Source organism: Rousettus aegyptiacus, unplaced genomic scaffold (genome assembly GCF_014176215.1).
Source record: "Rousettus aegyptiacus isolate mRouAeg1 unplaced genomic scaffold, mRouAeg1.p scaffold_m13_p_13, whole genome shotgun sequence".
Taxonomy (NCBI): domain Eukaryota; kingdom Metazoa; phylum Chordata; class Mammalia; order Chiroptera; family Pteropodidae; genus Rousettus; species Rousettus aegyptiacus.
In genome coordinates this window covers 17556359-17575744 of record NW_023416288.1, presented here as the reverse complement: position 1 = coordinate 17575744, position 19386 = coordinate 17556359, and the positions used below count along the sequence as shown (strand labels likewise).

The window sequence follows — 19386 nt, the reverse complement described above, 5'->3', positions numbered from 1 at the left end:
TGGTGGACATGTTTGGATCTGACCTAAAATAAAGGCTAAGCAGTAAATGCCATGTTCACTGTATGTGATAAGGTGCCTCAAAAAGGAGGCAACTGATAATGAGCAATTGCAGTTGACAATGAGGTGTGACGAGAGGTCTTATGATTGCTAATCAAGAGAAACAAACCCTATGTATTATGATTCCAGCCACAGAAAACAAATAGTAGTTTCAAATACGATCAAATTGAAAATCACAAGAGCAGACATTCAGAAGAACAGGCTTTGATCTGTGATGGAGCTCCTAGTCACAGAGGCAGCTCCAAGTGGCAATGATCCAGAAGGAGAACAAGCAAGGATTTATTTATTTAACAGTGATTAATAATTCTCCTGAGGCCAGCTAGCTTTCAAATAACACCTATTAAATTTGTAAACTGAGACGTTCACATGAATATCACTGGATTAAAATCTAAAATATCTACAATTCAGTATATGTTATGCTTTAGCTACTTATTCAAAAATATCTCCTCTGTAACAAAAACATAATTAACTTTGATTTTTGGCTCAAAGAGTGTCACAGCATAAATAAAGCATATTATTTCATTTTTTTCATTTTATTTTTCCAAATTACAGCAGATAAACAAATTTCATATATAACTGTTTTGATACAATAATAAACATTAAATTTATCAATTTCACATTCTCTGCTTAACTTTTAACAAATTATACTAAATCCTAATGAGTAATGAAAGCAAAAACAAGTCCCAAGCCTACTGTATTACAAAAGTTTACCTAGCTTATCATAACAACCATCTGCCTATGGGAAGGAAAAGCTTCTGTGAATCAATCATTATCGACGACAATATTTTTCTTAAAGAAGCAAAAAGTCATGCTCACACACATAGATCAATACCTTTCCAGGGACCCGGAGACTTTCAATGGCACCAAGATCACCGAGGCTTTCTGGGGGGCTTTTCAGACCCTTCAAAAAAAAAAAAAAAAAAAAAGATAAGAATTTTAATTGTGTTGCAGAACATACCTATAAAAATAGACGTCGTTACTTTCCTGCTTTAAAATATATAAAGCATATATTCTAAAAACAACTGTCATTAATACACATAGTACTACTATTAAACCTAGTAAAGATGTACTTTTGGTTGTTTAAAATAAAAGTTTCATACAGCACCTTCATAACTAATGGTTAAAGTTTAACTTAACTATGATTTTAAAATAACCAATAAAAGAAATCTGAGTGACAAAAAGTATTCTATAAAAGCACACACCTATTAATCATTACCGAATTCACCTTATGACAAGGTCCAAGTATTATGATTCACAGATATAATATACCAACTGAGCAAGTCAAAGATTTTTAAATAACACTAATTGCTTAATTGATATGTAAATAATCCCTTGATTTTACCTAATTATTTCTCATCAATGCAAATTATACTGCATAATTAAGACTTAAATCTCACGTCTCAATGCTTTCTACCAGTTCTTTACCTCTTTGGTACTCAATACTTTCTATATTCACATCAACTGAAAGTATCATTTGTGCCAGGTAAAGTTATCAAGACAGAAAGAAGTTAGCAATTTAAATTTTCTTTAAAAGCCTATTTTTTAAAATAGGCTATTCAAAGCAGACACGCAAAGTCCCATAATATTAGTCTGTCTGTAAGCAAAATTAGCTGGCACATGAATTTAAGGAGAAATTTATGCTATAGTCAAGGTTTCATCTTTTAGGTGCTATATACTGGCCTCTTGGTGTCCTTAGTAATCAAAATATATAGTACATTTAGGTTGAATATTTGAGACTTAGAGAAGAACTTGATTATTTTTAAATTTTAGAGGTCTGTATTGTATCTTCCTTATTTTAAAATACTACCAGCATATGTACAATTTTTTTGTCAAGGTGCTCTGCCTCACTCCCAAGTCTTCCATTAACCCCCGAATACTCCATCCACTTTTTCTCTTTCTTTCTCTTTCGTACCTGCTACCCTCTAAAGAAGCCAATATCTCCCTTTCAGAATGTACTCCTTTAGGCAGTCTTCCTAAAGCCCTATGCTTCAAAGGACACTATTTCTCAGTATTGTCCATGAATCACCTCCACCAACGTCACCTGGGGATTTTTTAAACAAGATTCCTGGACTCCAGCACAGATTTAATGAATAAGTATTTCTGGATTAGGACCAGGAACCGTACTTAACAAGCAACCCAGGTGATTCATATAATCACTGATTTTCTAAACACTCAGCTAAACATTTTCCAATACAACACTTCTGCCAAAGTAGTGAAGTTTTAAATATTAAATATATCTCTTTTCTCTCCCAAACTGGAAGTCTCAAGAGAAGGGAGATACCTAGTGCTATTTGCCTCTAAAATTCCAGAAACAAGAGTAAATATCAAAGAAATGAGTAAAGTATTCACAAGTTCTTGGTCAGGCTCCAATCTCCAATTAGAACTATTCCCATGGGAACGTGTAATTGACTTTAAAATGAAGTTTCCAGGGAAGTTTTCTGGAATAACAGAAGCATATTGAAGTTTATTGTCTCACAATGAGTGAGGAAATAAAGGTATGTAACTACTCTTGTGTGTTTGTTCTTCCTTGTCTCAATTTCTCACCAACAGTCATCATGAGGGCAAAATATCAAAAGTGGTAGAGAAGGCAAGGCTGGGTTATAGAACTAAACTTCTATAGACATGCACATCTAACCACACATACACATGTATGAGAGTAAAACTTCCTAATTTGATTCAAAATCACCACCACCCTGAATTACCTTTTTAAAAATATAATTGACATGCCTTTTAAACTAACATTTTTTAAAAGTATGGATCTGTTTAACCAATCTAACAGAAATCTTTGGGGGAATATACCATGTGTAATTTTCTCTTTTCCCAGAGCTGCTCAGTAAAGAAACTAGTACTTGAAATGTAAACAAGTGATAAATGCCAATAACTGGAAAATGGTCTTACCTCCAAATCAGTCACCACTTACAATAATTTGCTACTAATATATGGCAACTTTCCACCAAATTTACAAAACAAAAATAATGAAAACTAGAAACCCTATGGACATGTCAGAAAGCAGGGGGATGCAGTGATTCCAGGAATGGGCTCCCAGGCCTTGAATAACTTACATAACCTCCCTGTCATTTTATTCTAATGATGGTGACAATAGCTCAGCGGCTGTTATAAGGAGTAAAGGAGATAATGTATGTGAGAGGCCAAATAACAGTGTCTGCTATGTGGCAAGCATTCTTTAAGTGTTAACCATTACTCTAAATATTATCATCACAGAGAAATGCTTTTCTTTTATCTTATCAAAACAGAAGGAAAGAATTACATAAATGTCTCAAAGCACATCTGACACTCTCCTGTATTTCAGGATTATAGATCTTGAACCCTTTGATTTACAATTTTATAAATTTCTACTAATAAACATGAAGTCATCATTTTTATCTTCACCTCTCTAAAGCAGAAAATCATGGTTATAACTGTAGTACTCTGAATTTATTAAATTGAAACTCTCACTGTAATTATTAACCATTATTTGATACTTTTGTATGTGGCTTTTGTTTTGATAACGTCTTCAGTTTAAATTTATACAAAATGCAGGATAAATTAACGCCTGCCTCTGTGCTTTATTCCTTTGCTCAAATCAGATTAACACTTTAGGCTACTTCCATTATGTCTACATGAATCTTCAATTTTCAGTTATGGGACCAGCAACTTAAGTCTCAAAGATCAAAAGAAGCATGTGAGATGATATGTGTTTCCTTCTCCTTTCAGCAAAACTTAACAGGGTATTTATACTCGGTCTTCAGTTTCTTGAAGCCACCCACCCTAATCCGGCTTTCCTCCCCACCACTTCACTAAAAGTGCTGTTGTCAAATCACTGATGACCTTCATACTACTCAGTCCAAAGGTCCGTTCTCATTTTCACCTTATATGGCTTATCTGTGGAATTTAACCCAGCTGATCACTCCCTCTTTTAAATTCTTTACTTGGCATCCAGGACCCACTCTACTTGGTTGTCCTCTTTACACATTTATCCAACAAATATTTCGTGAGCATCTGTTACGAGACAAGTGCTCTTCAGGATGCTGCAGACTTCTTACATCATTGGCAATCTGCCTTGCTAGATCCACTTCTTCCCCCAACCCTGTAACACTGAATTCTCAAAAAGTCTAACTGTGGACTTTTGTTTTATGTCTACATTCACTACACTGGTGATCTTGGCCAGTTTATATGCTCTATATGTTTGTTAACTCCCAAATCTTTACCTATACCCTGAATTTCTCCTCAGGAATTCAGGCACTTTTAGCCAACTGCTTATTTATTGTTCCACTTAAACATCTAGGAGGCTTTCAAATGAACAAGCCTAAAAGCCTTCTTTCCCTCAACCTGTTCCTTCCTTAGCCCTAACCACTTCATTAAATGGCAATTCCATTCTTCCAACTGCTGAGGCCAAACCATTTGAAGTCAGCCTTGATGCTTCTCTTTCTCTCATAGCCCAAACCCAATCTGTCAAGAAATCCTGTCAACTCTACATTATAATATAACCACAAGTGACCTTTTCGCAACACTTCCACAACTAGCACCCTGGTTGTGGCCCACATCCTCTCTCACTTAGATTACTGTAATAGCATCCTTAATGGCCTCCCTGTTTTTTTGCTTTTTCTCCCTTCAGTGTATAGGCACACTTCAGAGATAGTGCAGATTCGGCTTCAGACCACTGCAGTAAAGCAAGTATCTCAATAAATGAATCATAATCTTTTTTCTGATAGTCTTGCTTTCGATTTGTGAAAAAAACATCTGTGCAATAAAAAAAGCAAAGTGCAATAAAATGAGGTCAGCCTGTATTCTTAAAACAAAGACCAGAAAGATATTTCTGAAGTATATGATATATAAAATTACATCACTTCTCTGCTTGCTATTTCAGTCAAAATAGAAGCATGGCCTTGCTATGAGAGAGGAGGAAAGTGTATAAGATGAGATTAGGATAAGGTTAGCTTCTGTGTTATCTGGATTCCAGCTCTCGGCTCTCTTACCTCATCCTGACCTCATCGCCTGCTACTTTTCTCCTTATTCCTTCCCTTCACTCCATCCACATTGTCCTCTTGCTGTTCCTCAAACATGCTTCTGCATCAGGGCCTCTGCATTTTTTTTTTCCTTCCACCTGGAATGTTCCTTCTCAGACATCCACATGGTTCATCTCCTCACCTCCTTCAGGTTTTTACTCAAATGTGACCTTCTCAGGGAGGCCTTCCATGGCACCCTATCTAAAATTATAAATGCCCCAAATTGCCAACAACTTCCAGGACTCCTTAACCTCTCTCCTTCCAAAGTAGTTCTCACCATGTCTCCCTGAGCACTTTGTTTTGTTCACTGCTGCACCCTCCCAATATAGAATAGTGCCTGGCACGTAGTGCTCATAAACATTTGTTAAATGAACTGTTAGAACAAAAGCCAGTATAACAGAGAAAGGTGAACAGCAGATCTTGTCTAAATAAAGAGAGCCAATAAAGCCCACACTCCCACACTATTCCAAACCAAGGTCCTGGGAGAGCTGAAATTCCAAAAAACCTAAGTTTCATAGACCTTGGTTTTATATCTCTCCACATTAACATTATGTTATTAGCATATTCTGTAGCCTCACAAAAAAGAAACATCTTTGTGAATACTACTTTAATACTACATTTAACCCAATAGTAAACAGCACTAAATCAAATCCCGAGTGTAACTCTAGGGAGCACCCTACTTTCATATCTCATAAAGTCAAGAACTGTGGAAGCCAAGTTTTAAATATATATAAGTAAGGTGACTTTAAAATTTGTGCAAAATTCCTAATTTTACCTCACTTTTTACATATAGATGTAGCTTTTCATATGTGTTCTTTAGCTGTTTTTTTTTTTTTCATCCTGACTAAACACACATTTCACCTGATCATGTACAATTAGCAACTAAGGCTCGAGTTACTATTTTCAGCACAATTTTTACTACATCTAAGAGACATAAACTTATTATCACTAGCATCTGGACTTTTGTATTTTTTCTCTCCCACTCATTACTACAAAACATGGTTTAAAAAAACAATAAACCAACCACAGTTGCTGTATGATGACAATGCTAACTACACTGAATTTATTTGGCAAGCAACAAGAGAGAGCACCAAACTTAACTAATGCACAAAAGTCTAAATTCAGCATTCCAAAGGGAGTTTAGGGGTATGAGTGGTATAATGTATGAAAGTTCACATAGTTTTAAAAGTCAAACAGATACCAAAGTCAGTCTGAAATAATCTCGTTTGAATTACTGCAACAGCCGGCTCCCAGTTTTCTTGCTTTCCCACTATAATGCAGCCACTGAGATGATCTCCATGACCAAGCACTTTCTTGATAAAGCCCAGGAGCTGTGTTAATTCCTTTATTTATCTATTTACTTTCATCATATCATAGCGTTATTTATTGTTCTCTGGAAATCTACAACTTGTAAGCTGTTCAGATATAAGAATGGCCAGTTCTAGTGAAATATTAGAGTTGAAATAAATAACATTATCTAAAACGAAGTCATGATCAATAAGCATATAAAAGGAAATTTCTCCCTTATTAGGAAGTCCCTAGCATTTATAAGATGGGATGTAAAACAGCCTGTTTTTATTCATGAATTATCACTGTGGAGAAAAATAAGATTATTATTTTGCCATGACAGTGATAAAAAGTGTTTCACAAAGAATTTTCACATACATTAGCTTATTGATGACCCTCATGACAGAACTGAGAGACAGAATTAACAACAACAACAAAAAATTCTCATTTTCAGAAACTCAAACTACAAGGTTTGGGGACTTACCAAAAATATGCATAAAGCTACCAACTGTTATCAAATATCCGCTGTTTTCACTCTTTCGAAGTCATCTGTTGCACAGACCTCATCTCCCTAACCTGGCCGCCTGCCCAAAGACCACTGACAGCTTGGATACGGGGAACCCTGTAAAGCAGCTGGGGCTGTCAGTGGAAAGATGGCATATAAGGTAAGATGGGAGACAAAGATAGCTCTGACTCCCCTCACCGACCTCATCTAAAGGAATGTTTCTGGAATGCCGCTACCCGTTGGAGCAGAGCTCGATCTGGGGACTCAGGTGAATTTTCCAGAGTGTGCATGGGCTTTCCCTGTATCCCAGACACCTACCACCACCAATAAATTAGGTCTCTTCCCGCAGCGGCCCAGGGACAGACCATCTCGGCTCCACTCCAAATGGAGATGAAGGAGGCCTTGGCTTCAGCCTCCATGACTTACCTGTCGGGTCATAAGAGATTTGATTTTTTGCATGTCGAAATCGTACGAGGGGCACCCCGCTGCAAAGAACTAATAAATCACACTGAACCACCAGACAGCTAGTCCTGACACAGAGAAGCCATAGTGAGTGGTCACGTGAAACTGCCGGCCTTTCCTCTTTCCCTGAGCATGCTGGGAATTGTAGTCTTCCGCCTGCTGCCGGCATCCACAATGGAGGAGTGGGAACAGCCCAGGCACTACATTTCCCAGGAAGCAAAAGAGTCGGTGCTTCAATTAAGCCTGCAAATCTGAGCGACCTAGGTGATCACCAGTCTTTACAGCGATATTTGCTCTCTCTAGGTATGCCTTGGCGAGGCGAAAACCTAACTCACAGGTGAACAGGCATTGAACGACAGAAACAAACACTGAGAATATAGTAAATAAACCCAACCGACATAATGCTCCCTGGGAGTGTGAAGCAGCAGAAAACCCCATCTGGTCCCGAGAGGCAGGGTAGGAGAAGGTGAGACTGACGGGAAGGAGCAGAAACTCAAGGAAGGCACTCTCCAAGAGGTGACCTGAGAAGCTGGCACTCCCCAGGTAGCTCTAGGTTCGGAAAGAAAAGGTGTGGTTCGACTCGTTCAATAGGCAGATGGCCAGGGTTAGGGCTGTTCTTCCTCGGTCTTGGCATCCACTGCAAAAAGCTTTAAAACTAAAAGTTGTAACGCCCACTTATTTTACTACCTGTCATGATCTAAGGCAAGTGAAGAAGGAAAATATAACAATTATCAGCACACACGTCACTTTAAAGTCCTCTTTTCAACTTCTAGCAATTTAGTTAAATTGGAGAAAGTAATAAGTCGTTTGTGGATTAAATTAAAAAAAAAAATACCGCAAATTATGAGACTACCAGGGAAAAGCGACCCAGTGCTAACGATAATAGCTAACACTTACTGAAAGTTTCCTACATGTCAAGAACTCTAGTAATCGTTCTACATGTATCCACACAACCAGCCTATGGGATTGGTAACTATTACCTCCATGTTAAAGATGAGGAATGGAGAAATTGAATAACTTGCCTAACATTGTTGCAGATTTGCATAGAGAAACTAAAAGTCTGGTTATCCAGGTCAGGTTTTAAATAAAGGTTTGATGTATGGTATTGAGAATGAATCCTGAAGCATGGTACCAATGATTTTTTTTTTAATTTACATTTATTTTTAATTAATGTTTATTGGGGGAAAAAGTTCAAAAATATTTCTAAAGACAACTTAAAAATGTTAAAATGTGCCACATTAATGAAAAAATTAGGAAAACAATAGTATAGGTGGTAGTCAGTTATGGCAAATGTAATAAAAACAGTTTGGAAATGACCAATGGTTAGGGGACACTAATATAGTTATTTTCAACTCTGAAATTCTAGTATTAGACCTCTCAGAGTCTTGTACTTATTTTTACAAATAAGGTTCTAATATTTGGCCTAGAGTTTTGTAAGGAGAAAGGAAATGAGCTATGTGAATGCAATTTATAAACTGTAAAGGACTTTACAATTATGAGGTATTATAGTCACGATTCTGCCCAGTTTTCTGCTCCTTCGAAACAACCCTGTACATACTTCAATCATTGTGCTTTAAAATTCCTTTTAAAATTATATGTTTACCTATATGCTTCTCTGACTCTGTTATCGCTAACCCTATAAAGAAATTTCAATCACTTTAGGGCAATCCTAGTTTAGTTCTTTTTTCACATGCTCTAATCTTAATTACCATACAGTTCTTAGTGTGTGAAAATCTTTTAAAATTTAGAGGTGTCTGAAGACACCAAAAGAAACAAACTGCCAACCATGTTAGCTTACAAACTGAAACCCAATTCAGTAAACATTTGTTTATTGCTGGACACAAGTCAGCACCATTCTAAGCACATTAGACTAATAAGGTGCAGCTGTGGTCCTCAAGAAGTTTACAGTTTAGTTGAAAGGCATATATTAGGAATGTTCCAAATCCAGTTGTTCTCAAGCCTGACTGTTAAGATTCACCTGAGGAGTGTACCGTTGTTCTTGCTATTGTTCTTTTTTGGGTTCTCTGTTTAAAATCTTCAGTGATTCTTATAAGCAGCCAGCTCTCACATTTCCAATTCATCCTTTATGGAATGAGAAAAGTTATCTACCTGAGGTTTTCAGGCTACATGTATTGTTAGAGCTCAATCCAGAACTAGAACCCAAATCAAAAAAAAAAAGTGTTCTTTTAATTCAATGTATTTATTTTTCTCTATCAGCCACATTTGAGGAAATAAGAATTTTCTCTATCAAACAGATACAGAAAAGTCAAGAAAGTATTAAAACTCTAATCCTGTACATTTTAGTTTATTTCTTAGAAACTAAAAAGAAATGGGCAACTCGAGCTTCTAAAAGTTCAAAGACTGTAACTGTAATATTGAAAATATGTAAAGTAAATCAGTGCTATTATTCCAAATAAACTATATTTCCTAATTCAACATACCCTAACACTATAGAAAATAATTGAGCCACACACATGATGCCTTTTTAACTGCCTACAGAAAAAAAAAAAAAAAACTACAGCCTTAAAGGCTTTTTTTAAAGGGGAAGCAAGTTATTTCATTTCCGTTTTTCAGAAATACATATACGAGATTTATTTAGGACTTTCATACTCATCCGAAGGCCATTAGTGGTAAGCCAGAATGAAATCATAGAAAATATGGATGGCCTGCCAACAAGTCTTGAGGAAAACTTGCTGGGTGAGAGTTGTTTTATAAAGGAGTGCTGGCCCCATTTTTGCGGATTGGAACATCAGGGCTAAGAGTTGAGTTGATCCGATTCAGAACAGTAGCATTAACAGTAAAGTAGGATAATAGCATATTTCTGAGGCCCACACAGGAGGAGCCTCTGGAAGCTTAAATAAAAGCTGAGATCCTGGTTTGATTAAGAAGATACATTTCTAATCATCCTATAAATATCAGCAGTGGAAAGATGTGACCTTTCCAGGATAACATAATTACACTTCCTGGGCAAGCAGTAACAGAAAACAGAACAGTTGCTGAAGATAAAACTGTGACTTGGAGAGGGACCCAGGAAGGAAGATATTGCTGCATAGTCATTTAGCAGCCTTGTCAGTAGATCTAGGCTTCTGGGAGGCAGCATTGTAGACATAAAGATATAGAAGTGAACACCAGCACAGGCATAGGCAGTTGCTATGACTTCTTCTAGCAGCCAACTCCTTCCTCCCTGTAAACTGTAATCTTTCCTAAGATCTATCTAATTATACCATAAGATGGTGCTTTCTTTCCCTAGTCCCCACTGGTCTATGTTGACTTGGCATTTCACCACCTCTCCTTCCCAATTGTTCCTACTATTGCAAATACTCACATGCTACCAGTAATTAAATAATGTGGATGTTTGAAATGCGTGTAGCAGACTGTTTGCTTTATAAAGAAATACCAGACTTACTTACAACTTATAAAAACTAGACAGTAAACTATAGTGTGACTTGAGAGGTGACAAAAAGTCCTGCACCACTACCCTGCAATCTCTCTCTCTCTCTCTCTCTCTCTCTCTCTCTCTCACACACACACACACACACACGTGCACACACACACACTCATACACACTACCCCCAGTGGCTCCTTGCATTGCTTTAAATTTAATCATTATGGATGTGATTGCTTTAGATTCATCAGCTTTTTCATTATAAATGCAAACATAACTAAGCTCCTGAATAGTATATAGTATGGTAGAGCAGAGGTCCCCAATGGGTTACAGGTGAAATGTGAGATATTAATAGTGGAAAACTTCTTATAATGATAAAACATTTTAAACAATCATGTAAAAATTCACAACAGTTGAAGTCATATTTTAACATTTCCTGTAAGGCTTCCTGTGTAAACATCCTGAATTCAGAAATTACTCCTACAGGTAAGAGTTTATGCCTATCACCTGCCACTAGAGGGCGATTGTCATGATTATGCCAGATAGCACTTTAACACGATGTGCCATACGTATTATTTTTTTAATGTGTGCTTTGATGTGAAAAGATCATAGCTATGATTCATTTTGTTATTTACTTACCAATAATTTATTTCTTGGTAATATTATTTGCCAGTTATTTATTCAGACTTTATGTTATGACCTATGTCAGAAAAGAAAGAATACTTGTGAATATAAAAAAAATAATAATAACAATAGAAATCACTCCTTTAAATTGAGCAAATTTAACATTAGGAAAAACTCACAACATTGCCTTTCTTTCATTTTCATAGGACCCAAAAATTTTCATCATGAACCAGCAATGGGTTTGAAACTGGAAAGAGCTTATTTAATAAAAGCAATTCGAGATTAAACTGATTTAAAAGATGTGATGAGTCCATGTGGAATATAGAGAACTTCTATATTACTTTTCAAATATTATTTTGTGCAATCCAGTACTAAAATTTATATGCTATTCTTAAGCATGAACTGAGAATAAGGAGACATGAGCCAAGGAGAATTTGGGGTTTATTTCTTAGGAAACAACTTAAGAAAAATACTAGTTAAGGTAAGAATTCATAAATGAATAAGACCTGTCTCTATATTCAGTGAGCCCGGAGAGAAAGTAAACATGCAATAAAACTAACTGAGGTTAATGACATAAGTGCTGCAATAGACATATGCCCAAGATTTAGAGATAGCACGGAGAAAGTCGCGGTATGGTGATTACCTGGGAGGAATATCTTGCCATTTTTCTGAAGCCTAGAGAGATTGTAAAATGACCTCTGAAGAGGCCTCAGCTTTTCCAAAAGTCACTCACCTTCTTTGCCTACAGAAGCACTTTTGGAAGAGTTGGGAACCTTAATACAGAAAGTGTTTCCGAACTCGGATTCCAAAATAACTACTATTCCTTTTTACATCTTTAATTTTGCTGGAGGAATATTCTTCCTTCTCCTGTTATCACTGAACTTCTTCAGTGAGCCTTTATTGTTAAAATTGATTTATGCAAGGGATCTTGGTTGATTGGTTGCAGATTTGGTTATATACTTTTTATTTTATATAGTGGAAGGCTTAAACTAGAACATTCTTGCAAGAAACAAAAAATGGGTAAACTCACAATTTAGTAAATTAAGCAAAAGTGTTCAGAATGCCCGCTGCCACGGCAGTGAAGAGGAAAGGCTGAGAAGCTGCGGCCCAGACACCACAGTAGAGGCAAGATCTTCCCTAGGCCATTGGTTCACCACTTCCTCTATGCTTCAGCAGTGAAACTGCGGCCTCAGATATTATCTGTTGGCATAGGCTTTTCATTATAACTGTGCTAGCCCATGATTCAGTATCACTTGGAAACACACCTGTGGTTTGCTTTTAAAAATAACACGAATCCATAGATTCAATAAAATCATGGCAGACATTTGTAAAAGGAAATACCACATTAAAAAAAAAAATCATTTTTAAAGATATTCACCTGCTGTGTTTTGATTTTTTGGTGTAACTTTTATATGTTACTTTGTGACTTCTTGATGATTTGTAACTGTTTAGCAGATATAAAATACTTCAATTTTCATAGAAAAAAATTTTAATTTCAAAATGATGGCATAGTTTTATATGATAGAAAAACAGCTTTTGTTTTTGAAAAAATTTCACAATACGCTCTCATTATGAAAGCATAGTTTTTCAATAAAGTCACTCAAAAGGGTGTTTTCTTTCATGTAATTATTAATAACTAAAAATAATTCATGAAATATACTGACAATTACTGATAATTGCTAAGAAGCTGTTCTGAAAGTCATAAGCCTGTATTCTTGCAGAACCTATAACAGGTGTTTCTACTCCCTGTGTCCTTTGTATACACATTCATTCTGTATTCAAATCACAGAAGCAAGAGGCAGGATAGGGTCTGTTACCTCCCTGCTAATTTCCCTAGCAAATAAACGAGCAGCTGCTGGTCCATGAACCAAGTTGCCACTACGAACAGGGCACTGTATACATGGGACAGGATGCTTTCATGGAGTCTGTCAGCGGCACCATTGGGGTCTTTCAGTGCAAAATATACCTCCTCCTTTTAGGTAAGGTACTGCGTTTTAGCTCTTTTTTTTTTTTTTTTTTTAATTGTGGCTTTAAGGTAAATGTTTGCTTGAGGCTGTAGATTTACTCAGATGATTGAAAAAATAGCTCAGAACCTTTAAACAACACACTTTGTTCCAGCAAAGAAGCAAAAACATTTAGGAGAAATAAGGTTCAATAAATAGATGGTTATTTTCTTAGAACAACTACTGTCAATAGAATTCATTAAGAAAGTTAAGACATTCTAAAAACCTAATGAATTTCTTCCTTTTACAGAGAGTACATATAGGTTCAATACTCTTTAGTATATTTCATTTTGGCAAATATAGGCCATGAATTTATGACTGCTTATAGTGAAACTCAAACAATTTATGAAAATGATTTTCTGCTGTTTTTATTAAAGATAGTGTGACAACTGTTAACTCCACTTCATTTTAAATTATATATCTTATGAAATATGGAAAAAGGTGAGGTTCAAAACTGACAAAAAATATTTTATGCAAAATAGAGACAAATGTATTTTTAGAAGCATTATTTCTCCAAAATGCCTTTAACCTTTCTCTTTGCCCAATGACTGTTCCTATGAAAATTTTCTTCTCTACCTAAATATTTTTTTCCTCACTCTCTTTATCCTTAGAATTAAAGGAGTCTTTCTCCAACGTTCCCACCGTTTCTATGTCATCATCATTTTCACCAGATATTCTTTCTCATTCTTCCTATTTGTCAGTTTTAAAAGTCAAATGACTTCCTTGTTTATATTCATTCAACAGATAGTAATTGAAATAAGATTTTATTTCTTAAATTTTAAGAATAGCTTAGCTAAATAAGCAATTTAAGTTTTAACCTTCTTCAGCAGTTCATAGCTTTGCTTTCACTCATATATTTCATTATAGTTTTCATTGTAACTGGGATTGTTATTCAAATTTATACCTAATGTTGTACATATTTGAAATGTACAGTTTGCAAAATGTTTTAAAATGTTCGAGTTTTCCACAGTTGTAATTGTTCCAGTGTTTATATTGTCAAATTCAAACCTATATTGATTTTTAGGGTTTTTTTTAATTTTTAGAAAAATCAAACATTACCATAACTAGCTTTTTATCTTTATTCATTTTTCTGTGACTTAAAAGTATCCTGTGTATCATTTTGTAATTGTTAATTTATAACAGGACTGCAGTCATTTCATAAGTAATACTTTGTACTTGCCTTTAAGAAGAAGTTAGAGATAATTCATTTGAGGAATTTGACTAAAATAAATTTAAAAATACTTTAGAGAAATAATATATTCATAAGTAGTTAAAGCAGTTACTATCCCCTAATACTTTCTCTCTTTCTTACACAAATTTACTTTTTTTCCATTGGTAGTGTGTTATAAAGAAGGTAATGTGGAAATCTTTCTGGTTTTTTTTGGAATATTGAATTATCTGTTTTTTTCTGTTTGAAAAAACTTAAAATTTTGAAGCTCAAAGTGCTTTGTAAAGTCTATTCAAAGGAAAACTTCATAATGTCTGCTTTCTATAAAGATTCAAGAGTTTATTTTCAGTCAACAATAGTTGTGTTATGCTTGCTAATATCATACATGATAATGGGGAATTAGCTGCCAACTATTTTGAGCTACAGCTAGAGGTCACTTTGTGAAGTCTGATGTTTATATTTGACACAGTGAAACTGGTCTAGGGAGTCTTTTGCTGGAATATAGATAAATTTCACAATATGACTTCAGGTGTTCCTTAACACTGGACATTCCTTTAAAATGCTACTGTTACATAATTTAGGGGAGTCTCTACAGGAGTGATTATTGCTATATCTTTGATGTCAGATTATTAATTGTATTAGCAATGTTTCTCCAGATTAGTGTAAAGTTTTATATGTGAAAAAAAATATGAGTTTCCCTTTGTTATACCCCAAAAGTATTAGTTAATCTAATAATAAAATTGAATTTTCATTTAAGTTCAAATATTTGTAATATCAAAAGGAAGTTAAAATTTCAACAATTTAGTATTATTTATTTTATTGAAGTTTATGTGTTCATACGGAAGTTAACTTTCTAAAATCAATAGTTTTAGTCCTTTAGGTTTTCTCATACAACTAGAAAAGAGCACTTGAAAAATTCTCAAAATGAAGCTAATTTTTTTAAGTTAATAAACTATTGTTTTGACAGCATGGATTCATTCATCACATCTGTAGTGAGAAATAAAGCAATGGCAAGAGAGTGTGGTCATAAAATGTAGAGGAAGCATCCAATTATCCGTCTAGTCCTTAAAGTTCACTACAAGTAATGATTGCATCATCTCAATAGATTCATGTCTTACAAAATAAAAAGATTTTAGGAGGCTGATATAAAATACCATGTAAAGAAAATTCAAGTCCTTGGTGACATTTTTGCTACTTATAATTTATCTGATTAAAAATGATGTAGGCAACCTAAGCAAACCGCTGTTATAACAGCCATGCTTTCTCTCATTGTCATATATATATTTGAAAAAAATTTCAAATGACACAACTTCATATCATTTGCTCTGATAAGCACTGGATATATTCAGAGATATTAATGTCAATATATTATTTAAGGTATTATTATGTGAAGCAGTTTCTAAAAAGACCCGAAGAACTGGTTCATCCTTCCTAAACAATACTGTAAGTGCAATATAAAATGGCATTTTCTATTAAAGTAGTTTCATTTTTACCTGGGCTGAAATATTCATATTTAATATTTTATTAAATAAAATTTGCTTCCCCTAATTTCAGTCATAGACTCTCTAATCAGTCTTTTCATACTTAAGAGTCAATGTTCTGATGCAAGATCCAAAAGTACCGACATTTCTATTCTAGTCATGCTAGCACTCCACGGTAATAAAGTAAGTGTCTCCCAACTATTTTCAGAATATTACTATCTCTGTTAATCTTTTTCAACTACAACTATTTTTAAAAGTAGATAAGAAAGGGTTCTTATCTTTTGCAAAAAAAAAAAAAACTAAATGAAGACTTTTGCAAGACTTCCCTCAACGACAAGAACAGACTGGCCAGAACTGTATTCGGGCCCTCTAGATCTACATCTCAGTCCGGCAGTGGTTTCTAGGTCGAGCTGTGAAATGTATTAAATGGACCAATAAATCAATGACCAAACTGCTCACTCTCAGGGGCAACTACTGAGATTTGTCAGCAGCCATGCAGCTTTTTCCAGTGCGTTCCCAAAGCGATGACGTGCATCCCCACCATCCTCCTCGATTCTTTGGTAGCAGACGCAGAATTTCCCATTCATTAAAAGATATTGATGGACTGATGATAAGTACTTCAAAAAATTTTGAACGCTCTCTCAGTTAAATATGGACCTTTCACCTTCAAATGTAGGGTAGTTGCTCCTCTGAGAGAAGCACCTCAGAATATCAAGCATATGAACATAAAGAGTAAGGGAGGCCTTAGACCTCATCTAATATTACCCTCTTTTTGCACAGTAGAAAACTGAGGTCTAGAGAATAAAAAGTGACCTTACTAAGGTCACTTAACTGACCAATCTCCATTTTATCCCAAGTATGTGTCTTTTATTAAGACTTCAAGCATTCAGTGGATTTTGATACTTTGTCAAAGTATCAAATATAGCAATCTCTGCAAGTTTAGAGAATAGGTTCCTAAAATTCCTTATTTCAAGACAATTAGCAAGTGATAGATTTAAGACTATATGGTTGAAATAGGATAAGGGAATTCAAGATAAGGAGGGAATGATGAAACCTTCAAATATTTTCATATATATTCAAGTCAAAAAGGGGAGAGTAACACAATACGATGGAAATTACATGTTACATGAGTTAGTAATGATTGGTACGAAAAAACTAATTTTTAATTTTTTGCTTACCAGAAACTTGTTAGGGCTTCCTATTACCAATTTCAATGAAAGACGTAAATGCATGTTGTTTTGCACAAATGACACATATACTAAGAGGAATCTTTTCCTATACTGGTCTCCCACCCAAATGCTCAGTGTCTTTATAAATCTGTTGACTTCAAGAGTTTCATTTCCTTCTGTCAGCCTCACATATCTCAGACATCTCTAGTTTAAAGCCCTACATTTACTCTCTCATCTTTCCTTCTCTCTCTTATGATTTCTTTGTAGAAACAAGTACTCCTTTTCTGCAACCCACTTTACCTCTTCTTTAGAAGTCCCAGTTCCTTCTTTTTTCTAATGATTCAAATTAGGAACAACTACAAATTTAACATTCTTGCACTTGCCAGGAAAAAAAAAAACAGAAGCAAATCCTCATGACTTTATAACTCCTTTGTTATGGACCAAATCACTAAAATGAATGTGCAAGTATAGCCATTATCAGAAAAAATAAAATAAAATTATAAGTCAATTACAAATACACACAGAACCAAAAAAGGCTGTAAGACATATTTATTTTTCCCATAGAGTCACCTTTCAGTTCATACTGTCTGTTTCAGTTGAGCGTCTAGAAGTCCCTTCTTTTTCTAATGTCTGATCTTCCTCTTTGTGCTTTCTTCTCCTGAGTTATTCACTCTAATTCCCCTGCTCTGCTAACAGCTAAGCCAAAGACCAAAACCATGGAAATCTTTGCTCTTACCTTCCCCTGGGAAGGAAAGAGAGAAATATATTATCGGTAGAACTTGATTCCTCACAGGAGCAGGCCTACATCTTTCAGTTCCTTCAGAGAAATCATCGGAGGACAGGTCTTTCTACCTTTCCCTCCCCTTACTACTGATGGCTTTTCATAACAAGGCTTAGATAAAGCTTAAAGATTCCTTTTTTAGTAGAGATGAAAAGAGGAAGCCATCAAAGATGATAAACATTATACATGAGAAAATTGGAATTATAAAACCAAGGGCCCGGTTTGATGTATGATTTCTATTCATTTTCTTCACAGCCTGCCCTGTAAACCTTAGTCCTTTCTCTTACTAGTCATTAACCCCAAGGCAACCAGAAACAATGGCCATATCTTGATTAAGGGTCACAAGGTATGGATTTTTGTTAAGCTAAAGATAATATCTTGACCTAAGTTATGTTTCGGCTCTTAAGCCCTAAGGTGGACTGAACCCCTGGCTACTTTTCCATGAAGCCAGACAGAGGGGCGCCAGAGCAGACCCGAGAACTGTCCCCAAGATCTGAAGAAATTATTTATTACCCTTATCTCACTTCCGACCCATCAGCTCCCAACATAACCCAGAAATGCTAACCCTAGGTGTCTTGTGATTTTGCCCTGTATAATCTGTAACCTACATGCCACTGGGGAGTTCTGGTTCTCCTGGGTGGTGCCATTCGTAATAAACGAGCCCATCTTTCTCCATTGCAATTCTCAGTGTTTAGTGTTAGGCTCTGCTCGCACTAGGTGGTTGAACTCTTTCCATTCAATAACAAGTGTAAGACACCCCTATTTGGGCCCAAATTTCCTTCTTTTCTCATCTAGGATTTTATTCCAACTTAATCCATATATCTTCTGCTTCACCAAGATTTCTCTTTCTAGTGCATCATTCCTATAGCAAGAAACATTCTGTTCAGCATCCATTTTAAGAAAAAAAGAAAGAAAAACCGGGGTGTTTTTGTTGCTCCCTTTCACAGCAAAACTCCCCAGTGGTGTGGACTGTACTCACTGTCTCCAACTTCTTTTCCATTCTTTCTTTTTTCCCTCACCGTTCAAAATACTTCATATTTAAATTCCTTCTATTCCCTCCCCCACTATTTCAAATGTTCATACGATGTAGGTACCATATTGCGCCTTTTAAAATGAGACTTTTGAAGCAAAGATATTTTAATTAGGCAATATCGAAGGAAGACTCTCTTCTCAATTACAAATACGTAGACGTGCTAGACAAAATAAAACAATATATCATGGCTCGAGGTAAAGGTAAGGAAATCTCTAAGTTCCAGAAACTAGAAAGAAACCTGCAGACAAAGCAATGAGTATGTGGACTCAAACAACCCAGGCAAGCAGCAGGCCAGGAGCCAGGGCTATGGATTGGGCAGAGCAAATGGCTCAAGGCCCTCCAGACCATCAGTTCCTCTTCAACCTACTATAATCGGGCTTTTGTGCCTAGTATATCCTTTCAGTAGTCCCTCTTGAGTGTCCGAT

At 35.6% G+C, this 19386-nt stretch overlaps 2 protein-coding genes across 4 annotated transcripts in view; one reads left to right on the top strand and one right to left on the bottom strand.

The window, feature by feature from the left end:
- The window catches only part of VPS50 (VPS50 subunit of EARP/GARPII complex), a 110500-nt gene extending 103077 nt beyond the window's left edge, over window positions 1–7423 (bottom strand). Inside the window, exons 1-2 of the mRNA XM_016161303.2 lie at window positions 7282–7423; window positions 890–958 (exon numbers count right to left, since the gene is read on the bottom strand). Coding sequence (XP_016016789.1) covers window positions 890–958; window positions 7282–7314 — 102 coding nt within the window. The 5' untranslated portion in view covers window positions 7315–7423. The remainder of the gene's footprint in view (window positions 1–889; window positions 959–7281) is intronic.
- Window positions 7424–13209: 5786 nt separating this feature from the next.
- Window positions 13210–19386, top strand: part of HEPACAM2 (HEPACAM family member 2) — a 35365-nt gene continuing 29188 nt past the window's right edge. For 2 of the 3 annotated variants that reach the window (XM_016161321.2, XM_036230356.1), the window contains exon 1: window positions 13210–13305. In XM_016161321.2, the coding sequence (XP_016016807.2) occupies window positions 13227–13305 (79 nt within the window). In that variant the 5' untranslated portion in view covers window positions 13210–13226. The remainder of the gene's footprint in view (window positions 13306–19386) is intronic. The other variant, XM_016161322.2, reaches the window with a different exon arrangement.